General features: G+C 34.4%; 2 protein-coding genes across 2 annotated transcripts; one reads left to right on the top strand and one right to left on the bottom strand.

The window, feature by feature from the left end:
- Positions 1-3571: 3571 nt before the first annotated feature.
- LOC128224878 (3-oxoacyl-[acyl-carrier-protein] reductase FabG-like) lies at positions 3572-12593 on the bottom strand. Its single transcript, XM_052934970.1, has 9 exons — positions 12490-12593; positions 11838-11977; positions 9685-9777; positions 8964-9102; positions 8647-8687; positions 7983-8052; positions 4803-4839; positions 4390-4462; positions 3572-3991 (listed from the first exon to the last, which is right to left on the bottom strand). Exons 1-9 carry the CDS (start codon positions 12524-12526, stop codon positions 3812-3814), a joined length of 810 nt encoding a protein of 269 aa, XP_052790930.1. The 5' UTR covers positions 12527-12593; the 3' UTR covers positions 3572-3811.
- A 7584-nt stretch (positions 12594-20177) lies between these two features.
- Positions 20178-22882, top strand: LOC128224915 (L-sorbose 1-dehydrogenase-like). The gene has a single exon (XM_052935020.1). It carries the CDS (start codon positions 20226-20228, stop codon positions 22041-22043), a length of 1818 nt encoding a protein of 605 aa, XP_052790980.1. The 5' UTR covers positions 20178-20225; the 3' UTR covers positions 22044-22882.
- The last annotated feature ends 790 nt before the right edge of the window (positions 22883-23672 follow it).

Here is a 23672-nt window from a genome sequence, read left to right as displayed (position 1 = left end):
TATGACGTAGAAAAAAAGACTACTGCGCATCGTTGTAAAATTTTAAAGTTTAAATCCTTTATAGTGTTCTCATTTTGCTGTTGGTGACAACAGTTACAATTGCATGATGGTAAGAGATTATTATTTTTATCTTCAATGTTAGTATTGTTTTCTTTACTAACAATACTTAACAGAAATTAGCAAAGTCACAGATTAAAATGATTACTGACTACAATGACTTGCACATGTATTTCCCTGCCAATCATTACTATTCTAGTATAAAACGTTATGTTCATCACACCTCGGCGTATTAATATCATTTTCGATAACTTGCTTATTGTTGCGGAACCCGTTTGCACCAGTAATAGTTTGGCACGTTATTTATGTCTATAATTATGTCTGTCCGTGCATGTATATGTTCATATATTGCATGCAGGGCTTTGATTTATACAACAATACGTTTAATTCGGCTTTAAACTTACAAAGTTTATAGCAGTGAAAAATAACAGATGATAAGTGGTAAACAAAACTTAACAAAGGGATGCTATGTATAAAAGACATATGCATGAGATGTTATTACATACATTTATAAGAAACATAACTCCAATAGTATTGAATAACCAAAATATAACTTAGTATATTGATCTTATATAATGAGTAGATTTACAGTATACACACAGAAGAACGATAACTCATTCTGCAGTATATGTGTAGTTGTGGCCTTCGTGCCCTTACTATTTTTAATGTGGAGCATAACCCAAGAAGTATTGAAAGAACTCGACTGAAATTTATGAATTGGTAAGGAACAATCAGAACAAATTCAGTGAAGAAGATCCATGCCTACTATAAGTAATTGTCCATGTTGTTACTTTATTTTTGCGGACCAAAACTCCTAAAGAATTGAAGGTTGTAAAACATGATCATAACTTATATCAGTTGTAACGAATTGAATGGTGGTCAACGTATTGCTAAGATTCTCTTGGTCGCATGATTTTTAAAGCTGCAAACACTGTCACTTGTTTCTTTCAGGTCCCAACAAGCAATGCTGTCCTCTCTTTAAAAAGCAGCAAAAAGGTTTGACTGTAAAGGTGATAGTTGAACTTTGTACATTTTCAAGTGAACAACTTTGCGAATATGTTCCAATGCGAAAATAAAATTCTGTGTTGATTGTGGATTTTCAAAAGGTTAAAGAAAAATAAAATAGTTTGTGAAGATAGCGGTTGCTATAACAGTCATTCAAGAACTACAGTTGTGAAGGTAACAGAAACGGTAATATTCAAAATATAAAAACGATATCTCGAAGGAAGTTGTCACAAAATGATGCAATATTGTCTAAAAATATAGTGAGATAATAGATCTAGTTGGATTAGGACAAACAACAAGAATTATAAGCAAAGTATACTCATGTCATGGTTCAGAAAAATGTGCTGTAATTCAGTACTTGCGAGTAGCAATAGCATCAGGTGTTGGCCATGGCAACGCCATTGATAAGAAAAACCGTGAAAAACAACACCTGCAACATGAGCCACCAAAGAAAGTCATTTATCTGAAAGAGAAGGAAAAAGGGGCCCTATTAATATTCCATCCTCAGGTGAGGGTCCTAGAGATAGAAACCAACTGTATAATTTGAAAAAAAAAATGGAAGTTAGACATAAATTTCGAAATTCCAGGGGCAAGTTATCCAGCAAAATTTCACAAAACCTCAAGCAGACATGGACGTCGGAAAGTTTTAAAAATGTAGACTTTTCATTTCATTCAAAAGAAAAAAGGATACATCCTAATACATTTGCAATGACTGATACTGCTGTTACTGGGACGCAAAAGTTTTTTGATCCTCCAAGCAGCTCAAAATCACAGCTGGGTATTGACATGACTTTTAACGTCGGCCCATTTTATACCACATGTTTGATATTTCCTCATCCTCATCTTCTCCACAAAATAGCAAACAAACGAACCGTACAGTGTTTGCTGGAATGATGACTAGGACCGGTCGTAAGGAATTGGATTATAGATACTTAGCATACCAACTCAAATCATGTGGTATAAAGAAGCTGATATATGGGACTGACGGAGAGCTTGCTTTAGAGAAAGGATTTGAAGCTGCATACCCTATTGAAACTGTTAAAAGAGGAGACAAAAATATTAAATTAAGCTGCTTTAATCATGTTTAAGACGACGTCCTGTCTGAACTTTAAAAAAAATCATCTACTCCAGATTGTGCCCATGAAATTATAGAACAGATATTAGGGAAAGAAATGAATGAAGTAAAAAACCCTGGACTAGTCGACATATCAGAAGACAAGTATGAAATCAGATATCAAGCCATAATTGCAAAATGGCCCCTGTCATTCAAAACTTACTTAGGGTCAACACGACTTAGAATGTGGTCACTAAAATCAGCGTTACTGAAATCAATGTGGAAATAAATAAGAATGAAAGCTGCATTTGAACTGCGTTTGTTGCAGAGGTTCTAAATGGTAATGTTACAGAAGATCGTCACCGAAAGGCCATAACTAGTACATCTAAGTGAGCAACCGCAGCAATGTGGTTCGTACCTATGAGCCCGCCTGTTCAGTAGTTGTAACGTGAAACGTAAGTGTAGACACATAATCGCGGTATTCGTTTTTTTTTTATTTGTGAAATATATCGACAGGCTAAGGATGGTGTGAAGTTAGATCCACGATCATTCAATTCTTCAGTAAGTTCATCAATAACATGAAGCGCTTAGTTCATTGGAAAACAGTAGTAACATTATTTGAAAAACATGTAATAATCTTGAAGGCACCTATTTTATGTTTTAAATTATATTTCTATTCTCTTGTCCATACACGTTGTCTAGATCTATACCTTTAATTGTTCTTATTGTCGTGAGATTATAATGATGTTATTTATATTAATCTGTAATGTTTGTTGTTTGTAGCGCGCAGTGTCTTCTTGTTAAGTGTTTGTTTTACCTTGATCCTTGTGCCTTTAAGCAGTATGTTGGTTTAACTGTAGGCCTTGTCCCTGTTGTTATCAGTGTGTTCATTTTACAAGAAATGCAAAAATGCATTCGTTATTTGTAATAAATCAGTTGTTAGAGTTTTCAAGCATATTCCAGTTAAATCGCTTCTACGTATACCAACACACTATTCCACAGATTGTTTTAGTTTCTTGTTTGTGTTTTTCTGCCTGGTGTTTGATATTTAATCCTGTGGTATATCATGGAATATCTTTGATTCTTCCCTAGATTATTTCCATAATATTTCATCTTAAAAGTTATAAATTTACATATATCACTAAAAGTTATAATAGTCGATAAATTTGTAAAGTATTTGTCTTTACAGTGAGTTTTATGTACTTTTATTAAGGCTTTAAGCACTTGCATACAAGTATTAAAGAGAAATTATTATTCAATGCATATTTTTCGTGCCATTTTGAAAATTGTGTGTTTGTATGAACCAGAAATTAAAATAACCATATGCTTATTTTCGTATTAGTTATCATTAAATCGATTATTCTTATTAAATCTTATTCGCTAAAAAATAAATAAAACAAATAAATATATACTTGGCTTTTATTGTTTTCTCCATCTGTGTATACAATGATGGCTGATTTATATTTTTATGAAGTATACTATAAAAATTCAAATCAACTTACATCAATACATTTTATCATTTAAAGGGTAATGATTTTACTTCCGATCTGAAATTTTAATTTCCTTTTCTACTCCTTCGAAACAATTTTTATTAGGCGTCACTGACCACACCTTTATGCATTTCGGTCACTCCTCAAACAATTTTGCAAATGCGTATGGTACAAACAAGGTGTTCTGTCCATTTAAAGCACAAAATCATTTCTTCACATTGGTAGCAACGCCAGCGGCAATACAGTTTCGTCCTCCGTCCACAAACAATATTTGCCCCGTTATGAAGCTTGCTGCATCGGATGCTAGGAAGGCCACTGCGCTTGCGCAATCACCCGGAAGCGCTACTCTTCCAAGTGGATGAGCGGATGCTTGAGTCTCCAGGAACTGGAAGTATATAATAAAGCATGCGCAATTGTGATAAAAAATCGGATTTGCGATGAAAACGTTTCATGGAATAAAAAAAGTGCACTTTAGCTATGATTGTGATAAAAATCAAATTTGCGATAAAAACATCATGCAATAAAAAACGCACTATAGCGATGACAATGTACCATTGAAATAACAAAATGTCGCTTTCCAATGGAAATACAGCTTTCAATAAACATTAACTATTAAATTGCATCACTGCGATAAAAATGAAGCAATTTGGTAATTATTCAACAGAATAGCTTATTGTCGAGTTATGTTAAGATATATACGCTGTGGGAATTTATCTGCCATTCAACAGTGTATTTTTTTTGACGAAAATTAACAAGAAAATCAGAATAATTTGAACGTCCTACCTGTTGATACAATTCGTCATCCTGGTACTTGCCATGTAATCTTCGAGCAATGTTGCTTACAACTGTACCTGGACTGGAAAATACACAACATAAGGCATTGGTTCGTATCGGGCATCATGGTAATTTGACCTTTTAATTTTTTAATCCTATCAGGTATAATAGTAAAAGTAATGTGTAACAGAACACAAACGGCTGAGTTTTGGTAATAATCTCATTCCCTATTAAATACTCTTCCTAATAGGTAATATTGAAAAGACTTGGTTTCTTCTTACCGGAAAATAATTTCTACTAACGGTTAATTAAGTGTAGGGCGTTGTATTTGTCATTCTGTTGTTTGAATTGTGTTTTAAATTAAAACTTTTAATTGATTTTAGTTACATGAATGGTTGCAAACTAACTATTGATATTCTTACTTTATAGCGTTGACTCTTACCCCATGTGGTGCCATTTCTGCAATATACGTACAATATAAACAACCATAAACATGCTTCTCAAACAGACTAAGGAAAATCTCGTGAATATTTTGTTGGCATTAAAACTTAAGAGATTTAAATTTTGTTTTGGTAGTTTGTTCAAAAAAGTAAGTCAATGCCCCCCAAAAGTCTGATTCTCATTTCTGCGTGAACTTCAGACGTTTACATTTTGTCAAAAGATAGTACAGCCTTCAGATTTGTTCTTATCTGGATAATAATGACATTTGAGGCAAACTTATGTTACACTGTTGTTCTTTTTTCACTAATAATCACCGAAATTAGGGTTTCATACAGGTTCAAATCATGACAAACTTCAATGGTTATATGTTCGATATTACGTGATTTGGTATACGCGACAATCGCCTATACGGAGAAGGTTTTTTAGATCTTTAAAGCATGGCCTTGTTTTGATGATATTGTGAATAAAGTGTTTATTTACAGACTGATTTTGGAGTTTCTGTTTTTTTTTCTTTTTAAAATGTATTGTTTTATATGTCAACACTTTTGTTTAGTATTATATCCATATGCTAAAAGACTTAAACCAACTTTTTAAAATACTATGATTTAATGAATAAATGTCTACTTTCACATTGAACAATGGTTACAATTAGCACAGGTAGCGTTACCTTAAGGCCACACCAAATTAATGTTTAGTTCCTCGGATTTTTGCCAAAAAAAGTTGGAGCGAGCGAGCGAAAAAAAAATAAATAATTTTTGTCAGTTTTCATAAAAACCGAAGCGAGCGAAGAGCGAAAAATATATTTTTCCTTATATTCAATATAAATAAGAAAGATTGTTCAAAATAATTGCCCTTAAACCCATTTTTAATGCCAATTTGAACTGAACCTCTAATGGACATTGGGAAAATGTCGGAAAACATACTATTTATTCATCCGTGTTTAGTACAAACATTATATGGATAAATCTAATTTCTTATATAATTAAAACGTACTTTAATATGACGATCATTCATAATAATAAATAACCCTGCTTTTAGTAAAAAGTTTGAAACGACTTATATAAATCTACCTGAATCAGTTTAACACCATATGCAACTGTATTTAGACATAACTTAGGATTGATTATGGATTTGTAAAAAATGATCACTTACACAGGCATCATCAAACATCAGACTCCATATAACATAGACTAAATTTTGATTTTATTATCACAGGAAATGCAATGACATGTGCTTATTAAAACAAAAAGAACAAGGGTATTTTTCAGAGTAACTTTTGTACTTTTTTTGGTTATTTAGATGTTTTTATGCACCAGCCAATTGTATATGCCCCCCCCCCCAGTCCGGAATAGCGGGGACTTTGACTTCCGGTCTCTCAAAACCCCGGTAAAATACCCGACCTGCAGGGACACACTAATGGTAAAATCCCTGCTGAATGGCCCCGCAACCCCGAATACCTATGTGAGGCCCATTCCCGACTATTTTTAATATGAAGACAAAATCACATTCACTAGGCACTGCGGGGCCACCTGAAAGGTAAAAATACAGCCCATTGCCTCTGCTGTTCCCGGTATACCCCTGGAACAAGGGCAAGGGGTGGGCAGGGCAGTGGTTACAATTGACAAGTGCATTACAATCCCGGATTATGCTGCAAATAAAAACAAGATATAAGGTGATAAACTTAGGCTTACTTACTTTGAGGTATATCCAAACCAGTGTTTATATCGCTATTTGTGAAAAGATATTTGTTCAAAACTGTTGTTTTGTCAGAATTTGATCAAAAATGAGCTTGACATGAATTTGGACCAAACAATGACTCATGTTCCAGTTAAGATGACCTGTCATCTTTAACATCGTCATAACGAGGTAAAATTTTGGTCCCTTGTATTATGACTTGAATAAAATAGTACTAAGTTGATCATTCCGATTTCCATTCAAAACGAGTCACTAATTACGCAATATAATCGCTACCAGTCTCAGATACACATGCTTTATTGCATAATGATTGCTTTAAATAATGATCGTTTAGTGAATGAGACGATCAACAATGACTTCAAGCATGCTCAAAACATATTTATTGTCAAAAATAAGATTTAATTTCCAAACTTCGAGCCATTCGGAACTCCTCGGCCATTTTTTTTCGAAAACAACCTCGGATGTATTTGGACGGTTTACATACTCAAAATGAGGAACGTTTAAGTCCGCTGCAAGTAGATCGCGTATTAATTTTATTTAGCAGTTAATCTTTATGACTTAACTCTTGGAAATCTTAATTATGTTTGCAATTATATACTTCACTGACAATCAATTTAAACTTGGATCAATAAAAACAATTCTAAAACACTATATATCATAAATGATATAATTCAAAAATTTAAGAACTACTTCAACTGATGTATCGGCATACATCCGAGGTTGTTTTCGATAAAATGGCCGAGGAGTTCCGAATGACTTCGAGCCGCACATTCGGAGCTCCTCGGCCATTTTTTCAAAAACAACCTCGGATGTATGCCGGTACATCTGTTAAAGTAGTCCGTATTTTTTTTAATAAAAGCATTAATTAAATGTAGTGTTTAAGAGTTTTATTCATTGATCTCAGTTTAAATTGATTGCCAGTGAAGTGTATTATTGCAAACAAAATTACGATTCCCAAGAGTTAAGTCATAAATTTTAACTACTAAATAAGATTACTACGCGATCTATTTGCAGCGGACTTAAACGTACCACTTTTTAAGTATGTAAACCGTCCATATACATCCGAGGTTGTTTTTGAAAAAATGGCCGAGGTGTTCCCAATGCGAGCCGCATTGTTTATACCGGAAGCCGCCATTTTGAGTTGAATTTATTGAGGCTAATGCTAAACCGATCGAGATACAATATAAAAACACTACGCATCGGTAACTTCCCTTTAAATAAACACGAAAACTAGCGAAGAAAAAATATACTTGATTATTTTTAGCCTTTTAATAAATTATTACCTGCAAAAAAATGTTTGGCGATCAAAATGGAGGTGCGGGCGCACAAAAAAATAATATTTTTTTTACATTTTCAAAAAAATAGGAGCGGTAAATCCGAGGAACGAAATATCAATTTGGTGTGGCCTAAAGTAACCGAAAAGCGACATAGTATTCTAATTTAAGGTAATTCTAATGTATACAAACCAAGAGCCAAACATTGTGTAAACATGTCCAAGCACGATTTGCTCATGCAGTAGGGACCAACCTCAGGCATCTACAAAAGATAACTCATAGTATTTAGAATGCAATTTACATTTTAATCCAACGAAATTGCAAATAAGCTATCATTAAGTAGTAGGCTAAATAATTAAGAGTTTCGAATTTCGCGGTATTTAAAGGACCGCATAATGCCACTCATTCGATACACACTCCCTGTGTCAGATTTTCGCTAAGCTCCCTCAGCAAATTCTTAATCATTTAGATGTTACCTTGTGCCATCTTACTAGTACGTAAAATACAATTTTATGGTATATTTACAAGGTTGTCCTAAATCTTAAATTACAAAATAATAGCTTGTATTTAATATGTATTAAAATAAGATTTGACTTAGTTCTTGCCCCAATGTCACAAAAATTCTTAAGTCAAATCACAATATTAAATCTCAGCTAATTTAACCACGTAGCATATCATAAGTTATTGAAAATCGTTTGCAAGATCTTAAGAAAATATTTCGAAATAGGAAAATCGTGCATCAGTATTTTAATAAGATCGACTTGAGTACTATAATGAATACCACCCCGTGTCGTACTAGGGTTACCAGTCATATTCAAGAACACTACCATTTTTAATGACAAAATATCAAACTTACTGCTTTTTGCCCACAAATACTAGAAGTGTTGATGATGCTGCCTAAAATAAAGTAATGCAATTATTCTTAGTATTCGTAAAAAAGATACCAACCCGAATATGTATATATAAATCATCCAATTAAATAATAAAACCACTATACTAAACAATCTACAATAACATTATGTTTAGCAACAAGTAATATTTATTTAAAAAAACTCAAATGGGTTATAGGTAGTCTGATATTATTTACCTAGGCATATCAGTATAGTGCGTTGATGATAAACGTTAAAGTATATAGAACAATGCGTTGTTAATTGTGTTCGTGTTTGAATGTACCTTTTGTTTTAATGATATGTGGAAGAGCTAGCTGTGTAAGGAACACATGGCTTTTGACGTTAGTATCGAATAGTTCATCATACTCTGCAGGGGTGATATTGCTTACTCGCCGGTAATGGATCATCCCAGCATTGTTTATCTGTTTAAAAAGTATAAAATGCAAATAATAATAATAAGAAGAAGAAGAAGGAGAAGAAGAAGAACAATGTTACGATATTTGAATTTAATGCATTGACTTTAAAGATGAAAACATTTCTTTGGACATCGAACCTTAGCCCGTGCCAAGTTAGCACTCGTATCAAAATTCAGATCGTGAGATTTAGATTTTAAGTAAGCCATCTTTCATTAGAAGTAACAAAGTATATTAGTGGTATAGTTACATTTTAAGTTATTTTCGAAAGTTTTCAATAAAAGCTTTTTATATAGGTATTAAGCTACTTAAGAAAATTGCTATATAATCATAGTATTAAATTTAGTTGTATTACCTCCCTTTAACATATCATATCATAATAGTAGCCTCATAATTGTGTTATTCAAAAGTGAAATCCATGCAAAATTAATGTAATGGTTCATCATTATAAAATAAACACGGCAATATTCTTGCTGTTAATATCTTAACTGCACTAACACATCTTTGCATACTAATAACCGATTATTCAAGTAATAACACAAATTTATAAAAAAAAAATATCTTATTTCACTCAATATCAAATATGCTTACTAATACATTGATGTCCTTATATTTATCAACAGTTTTCTCCACTATTTCTTTCCTTGCGACGTCATTGTTGATATCTGCTGGAATTGTCAAAATCTGAAATAAACGGTACTTTTATTTTCAAAGTAGCGCACTATAGAAACAAAATGCAATGAGCACTAACATAATAATTATAACATACCCGCCGCTAAAAACACTATCGACGCTTTGAGTAACGGAAATGTCAATTTTACAAAACTGCAAAGACCATCTTTAGACCACTAAATAAATGTCTTAAATATATTCTGTAGTGAATTTACTGATCTGCACGCGAAATATCACTGATTTCTAGTGCTACACGATCCCCAACACAATATGTTGGATACAATTTCCACTTGTGTATTTAACATAAAATAACATTGGAAAAAATGGTTAAACCTAACCCTATATTTAATACGCACCCCCTAAAGAAGTACAAACAATGCGCTGAAAATGTAAACAATAAAATGTAGATTCAGTATGTTAAGCAAGGTGTTTTTAAGTCACAACCCATTCAGCTTCATTACTTACAAAACTATTAAATATACAGCCAAAGGCATGATATACAATTACGATGCTTTGATTCAGTGTGAAGTGTTAATATGCCTTGGTATGTCATTTATCATGTTCTTTCCAAACATGAATTTAACTTAAAAAGCTATGTATACTCGGTTGTGAATTGTACATGGCCGCAAATGGCAAAATATGCAAACTTTGTACAGTTAATAAAACTATCAGTTTCATTGTCAGGACATGATCCTCCAGTGGAAAAACAGGTATTGGCCGTCCTTTTAAAGCTGCACTCTCACAGATTGAACGTTTTGGCAACTTTTATTTTTTTGTCTTGGAACGAAACATTTTTTTGCGAAAATGCATGGAAACCAGTTATATATAAGACTGCTGACAAAAATGAGATCGCAGGTTTTTATATTTGAGTTCAAAAATTGATGTTTAAAGCATTTTTCTTAAACGATTAGTAGCTAGCGGTTTAAGCCATAACACATTTTTAACAGAAATATGAAAATCTGCGAGCTGATCTTTTGTCAGCTGTCTTATATCACCGGTTTGCAGATATTTACGCAAAAATTTACTCCTTCCAAGACAAAAACATTGTAAAAACGGTATATCTGTGAGGGTGCAGCTTTAAGTGATATTATTGTGCCGGTTGTATAAATATTCGTTCAAGTTAAACATGTTGATAATGGCATCGTGCGTAGTTAACTTAACTTAAAAGGGGACCTACTTTATCATGTACTCATAATTTTAACGAAAAACAAGTACAGCTAAAACAGTTTTCTCACATCTTCTTTGAAAGACTGCAGATCACAGGTGTGTCTATGGAACTTCCAGCGCAAAAAAGCGTTAAAGGTTAACAATAATGAGGTAAACAATTTGTCTACTTTAACAAAGACCTGATCAATCGACCCAATGAGGACTCAATGTAAAAGCTGCACTCTCACAGATTGAACGTTTTGACAACTTTTTTTGTCTTGGAACGAGCCATTTTTGCGAGCATGCATGGAAACCAGTTATATAAGACAACTGACAACAACTGAGATCGATATCTCTATCTAAGTTCAAAAATTGATGTTTTATGCATTTTTGTTAAACCGTCAGTAACGGTTTAAGCCATAAAACATTAATTTTGGAACGGAAATATGAAAATCTGCGATCTACTCTTTTGTCAGTAATCTTTTATCATTGGTTTGCAGATATTTACGCAAAAATGCTCTTTCCAAGACAAAAATATATAAAAAGTTGTAGAAACGATGTATCTGTGAGAGTACAGCTTTAAACATCAATGGTTGATATTAAATTATTAAGTATTTAAAAACAACGCTCCATTAAGGTATGCGATGTGTGTATGGGAGTTGGTAGTGACAAGGCTTACGAAAGAAATTTAGGGGGTGGGTACGTTTATTTGACGACGCCAACGTTTTAGTCATAGGGTTCGACCCAAGTGAGGGAATTAGTCTTATTTAATTGTTGGTCATAGTTTACAGACAGAATGTCCTGGTGAGAGTATCTGTGGTGCTTCAACCTGCGCCAATGTGTAGCATTGACACACCCTATTTAAGGTCCCTTTTAGAAGACCAAAAAGAAAGAAAGAATAAAATGGCTATGAAACGTCGGAATACCTCTGCATCTGTCAACCCCGCCTCCTTACAAAGCGCAGCAACTCGGTCAAGATTCTCCCCGCATCTTCCAGTCAGCGACAGACGGCACCCAAGACCAGCAAGGTGCAGTGCCACGCCCTCCCCTATGCCGCTGCTTGCCCCTTAAAGAGTTTGATTTTCACGTGAACAAATTGCTTAAAAATAAATGTGTTATGTTTGCATGGGCTAGTGACCTTACAACAAAATAAAATGAATGTTTGTGTGTGATTTTTGTTATTTTTTTCGTTTGTTTGTGTTTTGTTTGTTAGTCTTTAGTCTTTGACCTCGACGCTTGTACACATACAGCATATTTTGCTGCTCAGACAGTCCCTGTAGTTTCCATTGCCTTATTAAAATATGTTTAGTCAAAACCTACAGTACGTTTGTATAAAAAAATCGGTACTTGACATACACTACGAGCCAACGAGGAGATCGAGGCTAGCGTTTTTGAGCCAATGAGGCTCGATTGTATAATTAAAGGTCGAGCCAACCGCATTTCACTACATATACATTTAATTATGCCAGCGTTCTTTGTACATAGCATGCATACATGATTGCAATTTAATCGCTGGAGACTATATTTTCAAAAATAGTAAATGAAACCTAAAGCTTTGAAAAGGAGACAGAATTTTACCTGTAATGAGTGCTACTTTTCCTTTGAAGAAGTCCATATTAATTTGTTGTAAGTAAGCCTCGTGATACTGAAGTCATATGTAAGAACACGAACATAAATTTATAAAGGAAACTAGGACGGTAAAATAATTAGTTGTAAATATTTTAGTTACAGTCACTGTGCGTACATAGCTCGAGATAAGATAATGAATATGTGTAAACGAGGCCTTGACCAGTAGGCCAAATAAAGATATTATGTAAACTAATTTCGCAGGCATTCGTTTTTAAGAACCTCTCTACATTTTCTTTTTTTATATTTAAAATATTTGTTTGGTTCTACGTTTATTGGATTTTTTTTCACGTTTTCAATATAGATATATATGTTTGTGATATTGCATTCTTCTCTTCTTCTTCTTCTTCTTCTTCTTCTTCTTTTTCTTCTTCTTCTTCTTCTTCTTCTTCTTTTTCTTCTTCTTCTTCTTCTTCTTCTTCTTCTTCTTCTTCTTCTTCTTCTTCTTCTTCTTCTTCTTCTTCTTCTTCTTCTTCTTCTTCTTCAATTGAAGTTCATGAGCCAATCTTTTCCCCACTGGTGTAAGGCATCTTCGTCCTCTTGAAGGAGCTCAGTGTCTTTTTTTACCTCTTATATATCTGTAGAGGATACAGGCATCCGCAACGAGGCGGGATGGTGATTTGACTCACTCTGGCAGGTCGTTTCTATACACCAGGAACAGCAGAGGGCCGAGGGCTGAACCCTGAGGGAATTTAGTCGATTTCTGGTGGTGGTGTCGCAAAAAATATTTGATATGTCTAGTGGTGGTGTTGATAATGATGATTGAAATTTAAGGTGGTGATGTTGGTAATGTTGAATATTATGGAAGGGATTATCCTCCGGTTCACTCATTGTGCTTAATGACATACCAATTTCAAATCTTTTTTCCTAAAGAAAATTTTGATGTTAGATTTTCGTTATTATAAAGATTTAGTGTATTTCGTATCCTCATAAATAAAGAGGTATTTTGAAATAATTCTTTGTTAAAGCTGCACTCTCAATTGTGTGAAAAACTGCTGAAATGTTCAAATTTCTCAAAGCGAAAGTAAGACTTTTAGCCATAAAACATCAATTTGTGGATATATGAAAAAAACAGATCTGATCGTTTGTCAGCATATCACTGTTTCTAGACATTAACGCAAAAATGCCTCATTCCAAGACATTTTCAGTATAAATAGTCAAATCGGTCAATCCGGCTGTGAGAGAGTAGTTTTAAAAAGGGATTACATGATATATTATGTTTTATTTTTTGGCAAAATTATGTAATAAGTTTTCCATTTAAATTTTATAAAACATTTTTAAAACGGTTAGTTAACCTTTTTTTATAGATTTAAAAATAAAACTTACTTGAAAGTTGATCAGCCTAGAACATTGGAATGCAATGCACATCTGAAATTTCATTGGCTGAGAATATATAGGTTGTATTTTAAACAAGAATAGCTATGGGTGAGGCGATTTCCTATGAACTATATTTTAAACATTGATTTTCAATTGGGGAGGCGGACAAAATCCCCCGCACAAAATCCCATCCATCATCATTGCCAACTTTGGAGCATATCAGGGTAACGGGGATCGATTTCTCCTCTTTTACAAGGCGGACATAATCCCCCTCATCATTTTTTTTTCCATATTTAATTTAACTTTGTTGAGGGATGTTTTGTAAAATTGATTAGGGGGATTATACCTGCCCTGAAAAATTGATACAAAATTGAGTGGAAGGAATTCGTCTAAATAGTAAAATAATCTATGAGTGTAGACATATCTAACATTGAAAGCTGCTCTGTCACAGATTAACCGATTTTACATTTTTTTTTGTCTTGGAATGAGCAATTTCTTTCGTACATATCTGCATAGTAGTGACACAAGACTGCTGACAAAAGATCAGAGAGCAATTGCCATATATGTTTTATATTAAATTAATAATGTATGGCTAAAAGCGTTACAAACGGTTGAAGAAAATTATTTTCGCATAAATTGACTCGTTCCAAGACAGAAAAATAAAAAAAAGATATCAAACGTTCAATCTGTGAGAGTGTAGTATTAAGGCTCAGCGTACGTGTACATACAGATATCAGATTTTCAAAGCATTATATTTACTAGCTAGTTTGATTTTTTATTTAGAGTGTATGTCAATATACCCATGGTCAAAATACCCATACCTCAAAAATGGCAAAGTAGTCAAAATACCCACAGCAGAATTTTCAGGGTATTCAAAATACCCACAGTAGAATTTTCAGGGTAGTCAAAATACCCACAGCAGAATTTACAGGGTATTCAAAATACCCACAGTAGAATTTTCAGGGTATTCAAAATACCCACAGTAGAATTTTCAGGGTATTCAAAATACCCACAGTAGAATTTACAGGGTAGTCAAAATACCCACAGCAGAATTTTCAGGGTAGTCAAAATACCCACAGCAGAATTTTCAGGGTAGTCAAAATACCCACAGTAGAATTTACAGGGTAGTCAAAATACCCACCCTGGGTTGTCACAACTCCAAAATTAATAGGATTGTTAAAAACACACTCACTAAAAAATAAAGCCATTTAGCAAGTTTTTTAACAAACTGATAAAAGTTTGTTATTATAATACCCTTACTCAGTTTGTCAAACTGTGAATTTATTGTTTTGGGTCACTTTTAGCACTTTTGCCATTGTCATTAGGTGACAAAGTAATTATCAGAAAAAGATCAAAAGCTTCAAATTAATTGATATACTTAATTACCCACTTTAAACCAATTTAACATTTAATTTACCCTTTTTATAAGAAGATATAGTAATTATTAAAAAAAATCATAAGCTTAATATTAAATGATTGACTGAATTACCCACCTTATTCCAATTCTTCAAAGGAAAGTTGCAATAAATAGTTTTTTGTAGTGATTGATATAGAAAATAGTGTAGACCTGGTATCCATGACTGTGGGTAGTTTGACTACCCTCTAAATTCTACTGTGGGTATTTTTAATACCCTGTAAATTCTACTGTGGGTATTTTGAATACCCTGTAAATTCTACTGTGGGTATTTTGAATACCCTGTAAATTCTACTGTGGGTATTTTGAATACCCTGTAAATTCTACTGTGGGTATTTTGAATACCCTGAAAATTATGCTGTGGGTATTTTGAATACCCTGAAAATTATGCTGTGGGTATTTTGAATACCCTGAAAATTCTGCTGTGGGTATTTTGAATACCCTGAAAATTCTGCTGTGGGTATTTTGAATACCCTGAAAATTCTGATGTGGGTATTTTGAATACCCTGAAAATTCTGCTGTGGGTATTTTGACTACTTTGCCATTTTTGAGGTATGGGTATTTTGACAGTGTGTATTTTGAGTGGTACCCTTTATTTACCTTTTTAAAGAGGATTTCTTACCAGCTAGTCAATGACATTGGCGGCCATGTGCTGGTACGAACTGAGGACTATGCCTCAGTGCGTATGCTTGGATTTTTTTATATGTTTTTATGATTATTTTTGGATTTGTGTAACAGAGACAAGAGATAAAATTATATTTTGTTAACAATAAAGTGTTAATGTCTAACGTTTTTGGAGGATTATACCGCTCAACTGAGGCAGATGGCACGACGTGTGAAAACATGTCCCGAGCTCGGCTTAATTAGCACGTCCTGGAAGTTTCACACTAGACACACCAGAATGAAGCCAGTTTCGCACCTGAGCTACTCTTATTGGATGTTAGTTTTGATGCTATGTATATAAGAAACTGATCTTACCATTTCCAGCATAGTTCAATCATGACGCTTCCAGTACTTTTCGGAAACTCACACGCCGAACGAATGGGGGAAATGGACGACTACGTCACATTCGTAGAGGGCGGCCTGCGTCTCTTCGAGGCTACGAAATCGGAAATCTTCAATGACATGATGGACTTCCTCAGTCGCGCCTTTTTAGGACCACCCTAATTGTATGAAAGAATGTCATTTTCAAAATTGTCACAACAAGGCTCGCCTTGTTTAAATTTAACACAAGTCTTTCACAACTATACGTCATTGGTCCAAAGCAGCTCCAACATGAACCCAGCTTGTAAGAGAGACTGTCTTTCAAAATGACTACACAAGGTTTCACCTGGTTCAAATTTTCACCAGTCTTGCACAAACACTGTACTCAAATAGAAAGGATTACACAAATTGTCATAAGAAGGGTTCACCTTCTTTAATAAAACACCAGTATTGCACAACAACTTGTCCCATACCCGCTGTCTGCCTGCCTTTCTTAATTGATAAAATGGCCATAAAAACATTTATAAGGGTAAAGTACTGTCCGCATTGTATATAATTATATAGCAATGCAATATGTATGTATTTAAGGTTGTGGTGGTGTTCGTGTTAATATTACAAACACATCGGACCATCCATGGGCGTCGACATCATCTTGTTAGTGTTTTCAGCATACAATCGAAACCCATTGACTCCCACTTCGAGCCACGCGAATATCGAGCGAAGCGGGAATGTTAAAAAGTAATCGGTCCAGAGCATCCAATTCGAGCTAACAAGGAGATACAGCCAAGCGATTTCGAGCCAACGGGTTTCGACTACCGTACACCAGTGTATACATGTAACACGTTCGGAACAATTCCATCATTTCTTAATCAAAGCATCCTCGGATGCATGCCGGTACATCTGTAAAAGTAGTTCGTATAATTTTAAATAAAAGTATAAATTATATTTATTATTATAACGTGTATTTTGTCAGTATTTAAGTTTCAATTGATTGCCAGTGAAGTGTATTATTACATTTGTAATTAAGAATCCAAATATAAAAGTCAATGAGTTTAACAGCTGAATTGAAATTATTACGCGATCAACTTTTAAATGTAAAGATTTCTGACATATAAACCGTCCATATACATCCGAGGTTGCTTTCGACGGAAAATGGCTGAGGTGTTCCGAATGCATGTACACTGAAACCCGGGACCCCTGTTTAGCATCTCTCATTTAGATTCAAGTGCTGATGCAGGGATTGAACATACGAGTACTTGTACATAATAATCAAATGTATAAAGTCTTAAGATCAGGGTTTCATTGAATATTCGTTGTATATAGTTTAGTTTTATGTTTGTTTACATTTCTTAAACATTCATTGTATTCAAAATATTTAAATTTTTAGTGGTTCTTTTATTGGGACATGTAGGCGTCGCTTTATCCAAGAATGCAATTTATGTCTAGTTACATTTTAACAATTTAATACATTCTTTAATACGTTGTCGTCATTTGATTATCTTGCTGTATTGTTTTTGTCTTCTTTTTAGATTTACCAGCTTTATAATACGACAACCCGTTCATTTTCTCATAAAACAAACATGAGCTTCACTATATACAATACAGTGGATACAAATAGCTCTTTTAAACAAACACTAAAAAGAACAGTACGAGCGTATGAATATTTTTTTTACTTATTAGTAGTTTTGTATTGACTTAGTATGAATAGCTAGTTTTTCATTTCATCACATTTACTCCTACAGTCCAATTTTGTTAATTTCAGCTTATGCCGAATGCTCTTTAGAAAATTGTAATAAGTTTCAGTGGTATATTTTTTCAAGAAATTTAAATCTATAATATTCTAATGTTATCAAATGACCAGATTTTGTCTAATAATGTATTTGTCGTTTTTGCTATAAAGTTCATGAGAACAAAACTATTATACTTTGCGAAGCACACAGATGATATTAAAAAAATATAATGACAAATAGTTCACGTAAAGTCATTACCCTTGGCTTGGCATTCTCTTATTTACTAACATATTTGTTTCATTACCACTATACACGTATATTGAATAATGGCCTTAAAGGCAGTCATCCTGATTTGATCAAATAATAAAATATAGCAATATTTTGTATCACAAGTATAACGCCCATATAAATAAATAAATAAATCAATCAATAAATGATAATAATACAAGTAATAACCGGAAATACATGATAGTTATTTTTAAGTAAATGCTTTCCGGTGGTTTATTGAGATTTATCAGTAAATTGATACTGTTTCAGTTTTTTTAGCCCGCTCTCATTTCCAAATCAACGTCAGAAGGCACAGAGCTGGGACACAATTTCAACATCGTCAGTTTTCTAAAAAAGTGTAAAAAAATAATAATTTAAAAGCGTAAAATTACTTTTAACTTCAATTAAGGCATATAATCAAACGAAAAGAATGTTTATGTTAATGTAAGATAGCAATACATATCACCTCCTTATCACCAAAACTAAATATTTTATTCGTGGCTACGCAACTCGTGAATTATATATTTTGGTGCTCACTCGGTGAACGCTATTTCGATCTTACACTGAAACAAACAATTACCCTCTATGTAGCAACTGTTACCCGCTTTTAAAAAAAAAATTAAGACAATTTACGTACTTTAACTTGATTTTTTATTATCAGTCAAATTCAGATTTAAAAACATCTCAAATCTTTTAATGCACAATTTACACCAAATAGTGGTATCTGTAGTATTAGTAGTAGTAGTAGTAGTATTTTATCTTCCAGAAATAATTGCCAACTTTCTTAAAGTTCAAAGCGAAATGCAAAATAGTAAAATGCCTACTGGTAAAAAATTACAGTAAATGACTAATCTACTATCTATCATATTTTACCGATCATAATAGAAAAATCCGATGCGAGCGCATGCGCGTAAGGCGGTAACGAGGCGTCCATACCTAAATTTATGTGGAAATAATGTAGTATAAAACTTTTTTTGCCAATTTCACCCAAAAGCGCTAGAGACATTGGTTACTGACGTCATGACGCGTAGTAATTTTAGATCACTGTTGACGTAAAAAACTTCGTTTAAAAAAACGTTCTTATGTCATTCATTTTCATTTTTAATTAGAAGTCATACTTATATGTTTAATTGCGCTTTATTAAAATGGCATATTACACTTTATATTTACCATACAGTTAAAGAAATAAAAGTTGACGCGATGTTGCACGTGACTCATCTGACATGGCGTACCTGATATAATTTACTCATAAATAAGATTTACCACAATTAATAAAACAAAAAAGGAAGAATAAATGTCGAAATCAATGGTTTCTATTAAGGTTACCGATTTAAATTTGAAAGAAAGGTGCAGAAAACACAGTATTTCTATCCTATGAGACGATAGTAGATCGCAGTAATATTTTTTAGCATTTACCAATCATTTAATATTTTTGCGTATTCAACTATTAAATATTCGGTTACAATCTTGTTATCAGTAGTTAATATTTTCCAGAAATGCATTATTTAGGAAGTAGTTAAAAGTTATTACTCAAAAATTATGTTTGTTATACATGTGTATGTATTGATTTTGAATAAGAGTGTCACTTTAAGTGTACACCAAAATATACAGTACACGAAGCTACATGTGTTTTATTAGTTGTTATAGATGCATTTGCGCGTGACTGCCTTTAAGGTGAAATGAAGATAGAGAAACTTTGCTTATTTAAACAATTTAAAAACATTTTGACAGCTGCAACGGTAACAGTGATTTCTACAACACCATCAGTGGCATGTAACAAAGATATATAAAGAGGGACATTTTGGACTACAAGTGTGACAATTAACAGTATTGTTTTATTAATACATGTACCGTTATTAAAAGTATAGTATTTATAATAGACACTATATAAGGTGTTTCTTTGGGTGAGGCGCTTTACAGCTCACCAAACCATTTAAACTTGAATACATTTTTATGACCTGTTGTTTTATCTTACCATGGACTCTTCGTCTTTCGGTATTGTTTTTGCGAGCAAGTGGACACTAGCTATAGTTTTTGCTGCGATAAGTTACTATATGTGCAAAGGACATTACACAGCTGATTCTGTTAAGGTTGTGGACGTGGTTTATAATGAGTATGACTATATCATAATCGGGGCTGGATCTGCCGGCTCTATCCTTGCCGCACGACTTTCTGAAGATCCAAGATCGTCCGTATTACTTCTAGAAGCCGGCGAGACCCTGGTGAAGGCGCCTATCTTCTACGAACCGTGGAGATACATACATCTGCTGAACTCAACATACGACTGGGCGTTCCTGACCGTGCCCCAAAGGAACGCTTGTCTCGGAATGAAAGGCAGGAGGTGCTTCTGGCCCAGGGGTCGAGTGGTGGGCGGCTCCAGCAGCATCAACGTCATGCAGTACACCAGAGGGTCGCCCTTTGACTTCGACGAATGGGAAGCAAATGGTTGCAAAGGATGGGGCTTCAAGGATGTTCTTCCTTACTTTTTAAAATCCGAAGATATGCTCATGTCGGAATTTAAAGACTCCAAGTACCACAATGTTGGTGGTCCTTTGGCTGTGTCTGGTGGGGACGTGACTCCACTGGCCCAGGTGTACAGAGATGCGGCGAAAGAACTCGGGTACGCAATTACTGACTACAATGGAGAATCACAAGAAGGATTCAACAAGATACAGTACAACATTCGAAATGGCGAAAGGAGTATGCCTGGTACCGAAATGCTGATGGGATTGGATAGAAAAAACCTTCACATCTCCGTCAACAGCCATGTCAGTAAGATTGACATTCATAAAAATGAGGCCCAAGGTGTGTGGTTTATCAAGGATGGTAGGAAGATGTATGTGAGGGCCAACATGGAGGTCATTCTCTCGGCGGGGACGGTGGGAACACCCCAGCTCCTAATGTTGTCGGGGATCGGTCCTAGGAGACATCTGGAAGAAATGAACATTACTGTGGTTGCTGATCTTCCTGTCGGGGAGAATCTACAGGACCACGAGAAAGTCAGCGTTTGTGTGGGAATCAAGCAGCCATTAAGCATAACACCGAGCGTTCTTAATAGCTGGAAAAACTGGCTTAGGTATAAGCTCTTTGGGACCGGACCACGATCCATAGCGATAACAGATGGATCAGCGTATGTACACCTCAATGACTCAAGTAAAGGCAAGAAATATCCGGATTTACAGTTCGTTATATATAGCACCTTCATAAGGAAGAACATTTTCAATTACAATGATGATGTTGCCAAGGAAATGATTCCGGAAAGCGAAGAAGCGCACGGTATATGCCCGTTCGTTACACTAACACACCCGAGGGCTAGAGGGACGATAAGGCTCGCCTCGGCGGACCCGTTCGACTATCCAGTTATTGATCCGAGGTATTTTGAAGATAGACGGGATATTATGGATCTTGTCGGCGGAATACGAATCTGGGAGAAAATGTTTCAAACAAAGGCTATGGCTTTTCTTGGAATTAATCTCAATGATTTGCGTAAGTCCTTTTGTTCTGAGTTTGAATTTCGGTCAGACGTTTACTGGGAGTGTATTGTCCGGCACACGGCGGTGACTCAATACCACCCAACCTCTACGTGTAAGATGGGACCCGATAACGACCAGACTGCAGTCGTGGATCTGCGTCTGCGCGTGAGGGGCGTCGGACGCCTGCGTGTGGTGGATGCCTCCGTGTTTCCGGCTGTGACTTCCGGTAACGTGAACGCTCCGACCATGATGATAGCAGAGAAGGCGGCGGACATGATTCGTGGCGTGAATACGGTGCATCATTTAACCAGGGATGTCTGATTTAGCATGTATGGTGGACATAGTATGTGTCTTTCAAAACCTCAAATACGAAGACATTGGGCTGATTATAAACACACACACACACACAAAACTTTGTTAACTTTAAAAGCCGCTGTTAAGTCAGCGTTATTAATTTTCAAATATTTCCTGCTCTGAAACTTTAATGGATACACTGCTTCCAGTGATGTGCATTTTTTAAGAGTTGAGGCAACGGTGTCCCGGCTGTACTTGTTTTATACAAAAGTATGAGAACATCGTCAAATAGTTCAAGTTTAAAAGTTAAAGCTGCACTCTCACGGATTGAACGTTTTGACAACATTTTTATTTTTTGTCTTCAAACGAGCCAGTTTATGCGCAAAAGCATGAAAACCAGTTATATAAGACTGCTGACGAAAAATCAGATCGCAGATTTTCATATTTAAGTTCAAAAAATGATGTTTTATGCATTTTTCTTAAACGGTTTAAGCCATAACACATTTTTTATCAGCAATCTTATATCATTAGTTTGCAGATATTTACAAAAAAATGGCTCTTTCCAAGACAAATAATAAAAAAAGTTGTAAAAATGGTATATCTGTGAGAGTGCAGGTTTAAGCGTCCAAGCTTAGAGTTTAATTTTTGAAGATTTGTCCAATGGGATTGCACTATTTTTCAAATCTAGCGTACTGGGCGAGTACCTAAATCGAAACAGTACCTAAATATGGAACACCCATTATAAAAGTGTTTTTCGATCGAGATCAGTTTATTTACGATTTTAATCAATAAAGACGCTTGCTTCAGATACAAGTTCCAATGAACACGATTTTCCGGTAAGTATTTAAAATACTGCGATCATTTAATCACAGCATATTGGTACAGCCTGTATTTTACTGAAACCATCATTTTTTTCTGATAAAAATGACAAAAAAGATAAGCTGGAAATAACATTAATTATTAATTTACTTAAACAAAACATGGAGCAATAATTTAAAAAAAAAAAAGTACATAAAAATAAATAACGAATTAAAACTGTTCCATATTTAGGTACTCCGAGGACGAAAATGGCAGTCCTTGATTGTGCGGTTAATAAAGTACTTTTCATGCAGATTGGTAGTATCTTGAAAAATGCCATTTATATCAACCAATTGGTCTTGAATCCTAGTATGCTGTATATTTTGTAGTTATGGTGCAAGTCTAACTAAAAACATTTCATAAAAACTGCCGAAAGTGTTCCAAATTAGGTTCTCACCCAGTACGTTTGTTTTGGTAAATCAGCAATCTGCTGCTTTTGAATCGGTATATCAAAACAGATCAACGGCTGGTTGAGTAGTAAAATATAATGTCGAACTCTAAACTGGTTAAAGGGTTATAAGTATGCATTTACTAAATAAATAGTTGTGTGACTGTGTCGCATTAAGCCATATATTTTGGTGAATTTACACTAAAATAATTCAACCATTACAAAAATACTTCCAAATAAATCATAATGTGTTATATGATGGTTGACTGACAAGGCTCCCCCACCCCTTCAAAATAACATGTTGGCCCCTACCGCTGAAAGATATATGCGGAAGAAAATAAATACTAAGTACATGTAGGTATGTTTTGTCTTTTCAACATTTCAACGGTAGTTATGTACTTATGTTTTCT

The sequence above is a fragment of the Mya arenaria genome, chromosome 17, assembly GCF_026914265.1.
Source record: "Mya arenaria isolate MELC-2E11 chromosome 17, ASM2691426v1".
NCBI classification, from domain to species: Eukaryota; Metazoa; Mollusca; class Bivalvia; order Myida; family Myidae; genus Mya; species Mya arenaria.
Note: the sequence above shows the minus strand (reverse complement) of the source record. Positions and strands in the feature narration are given on the sequence as shown.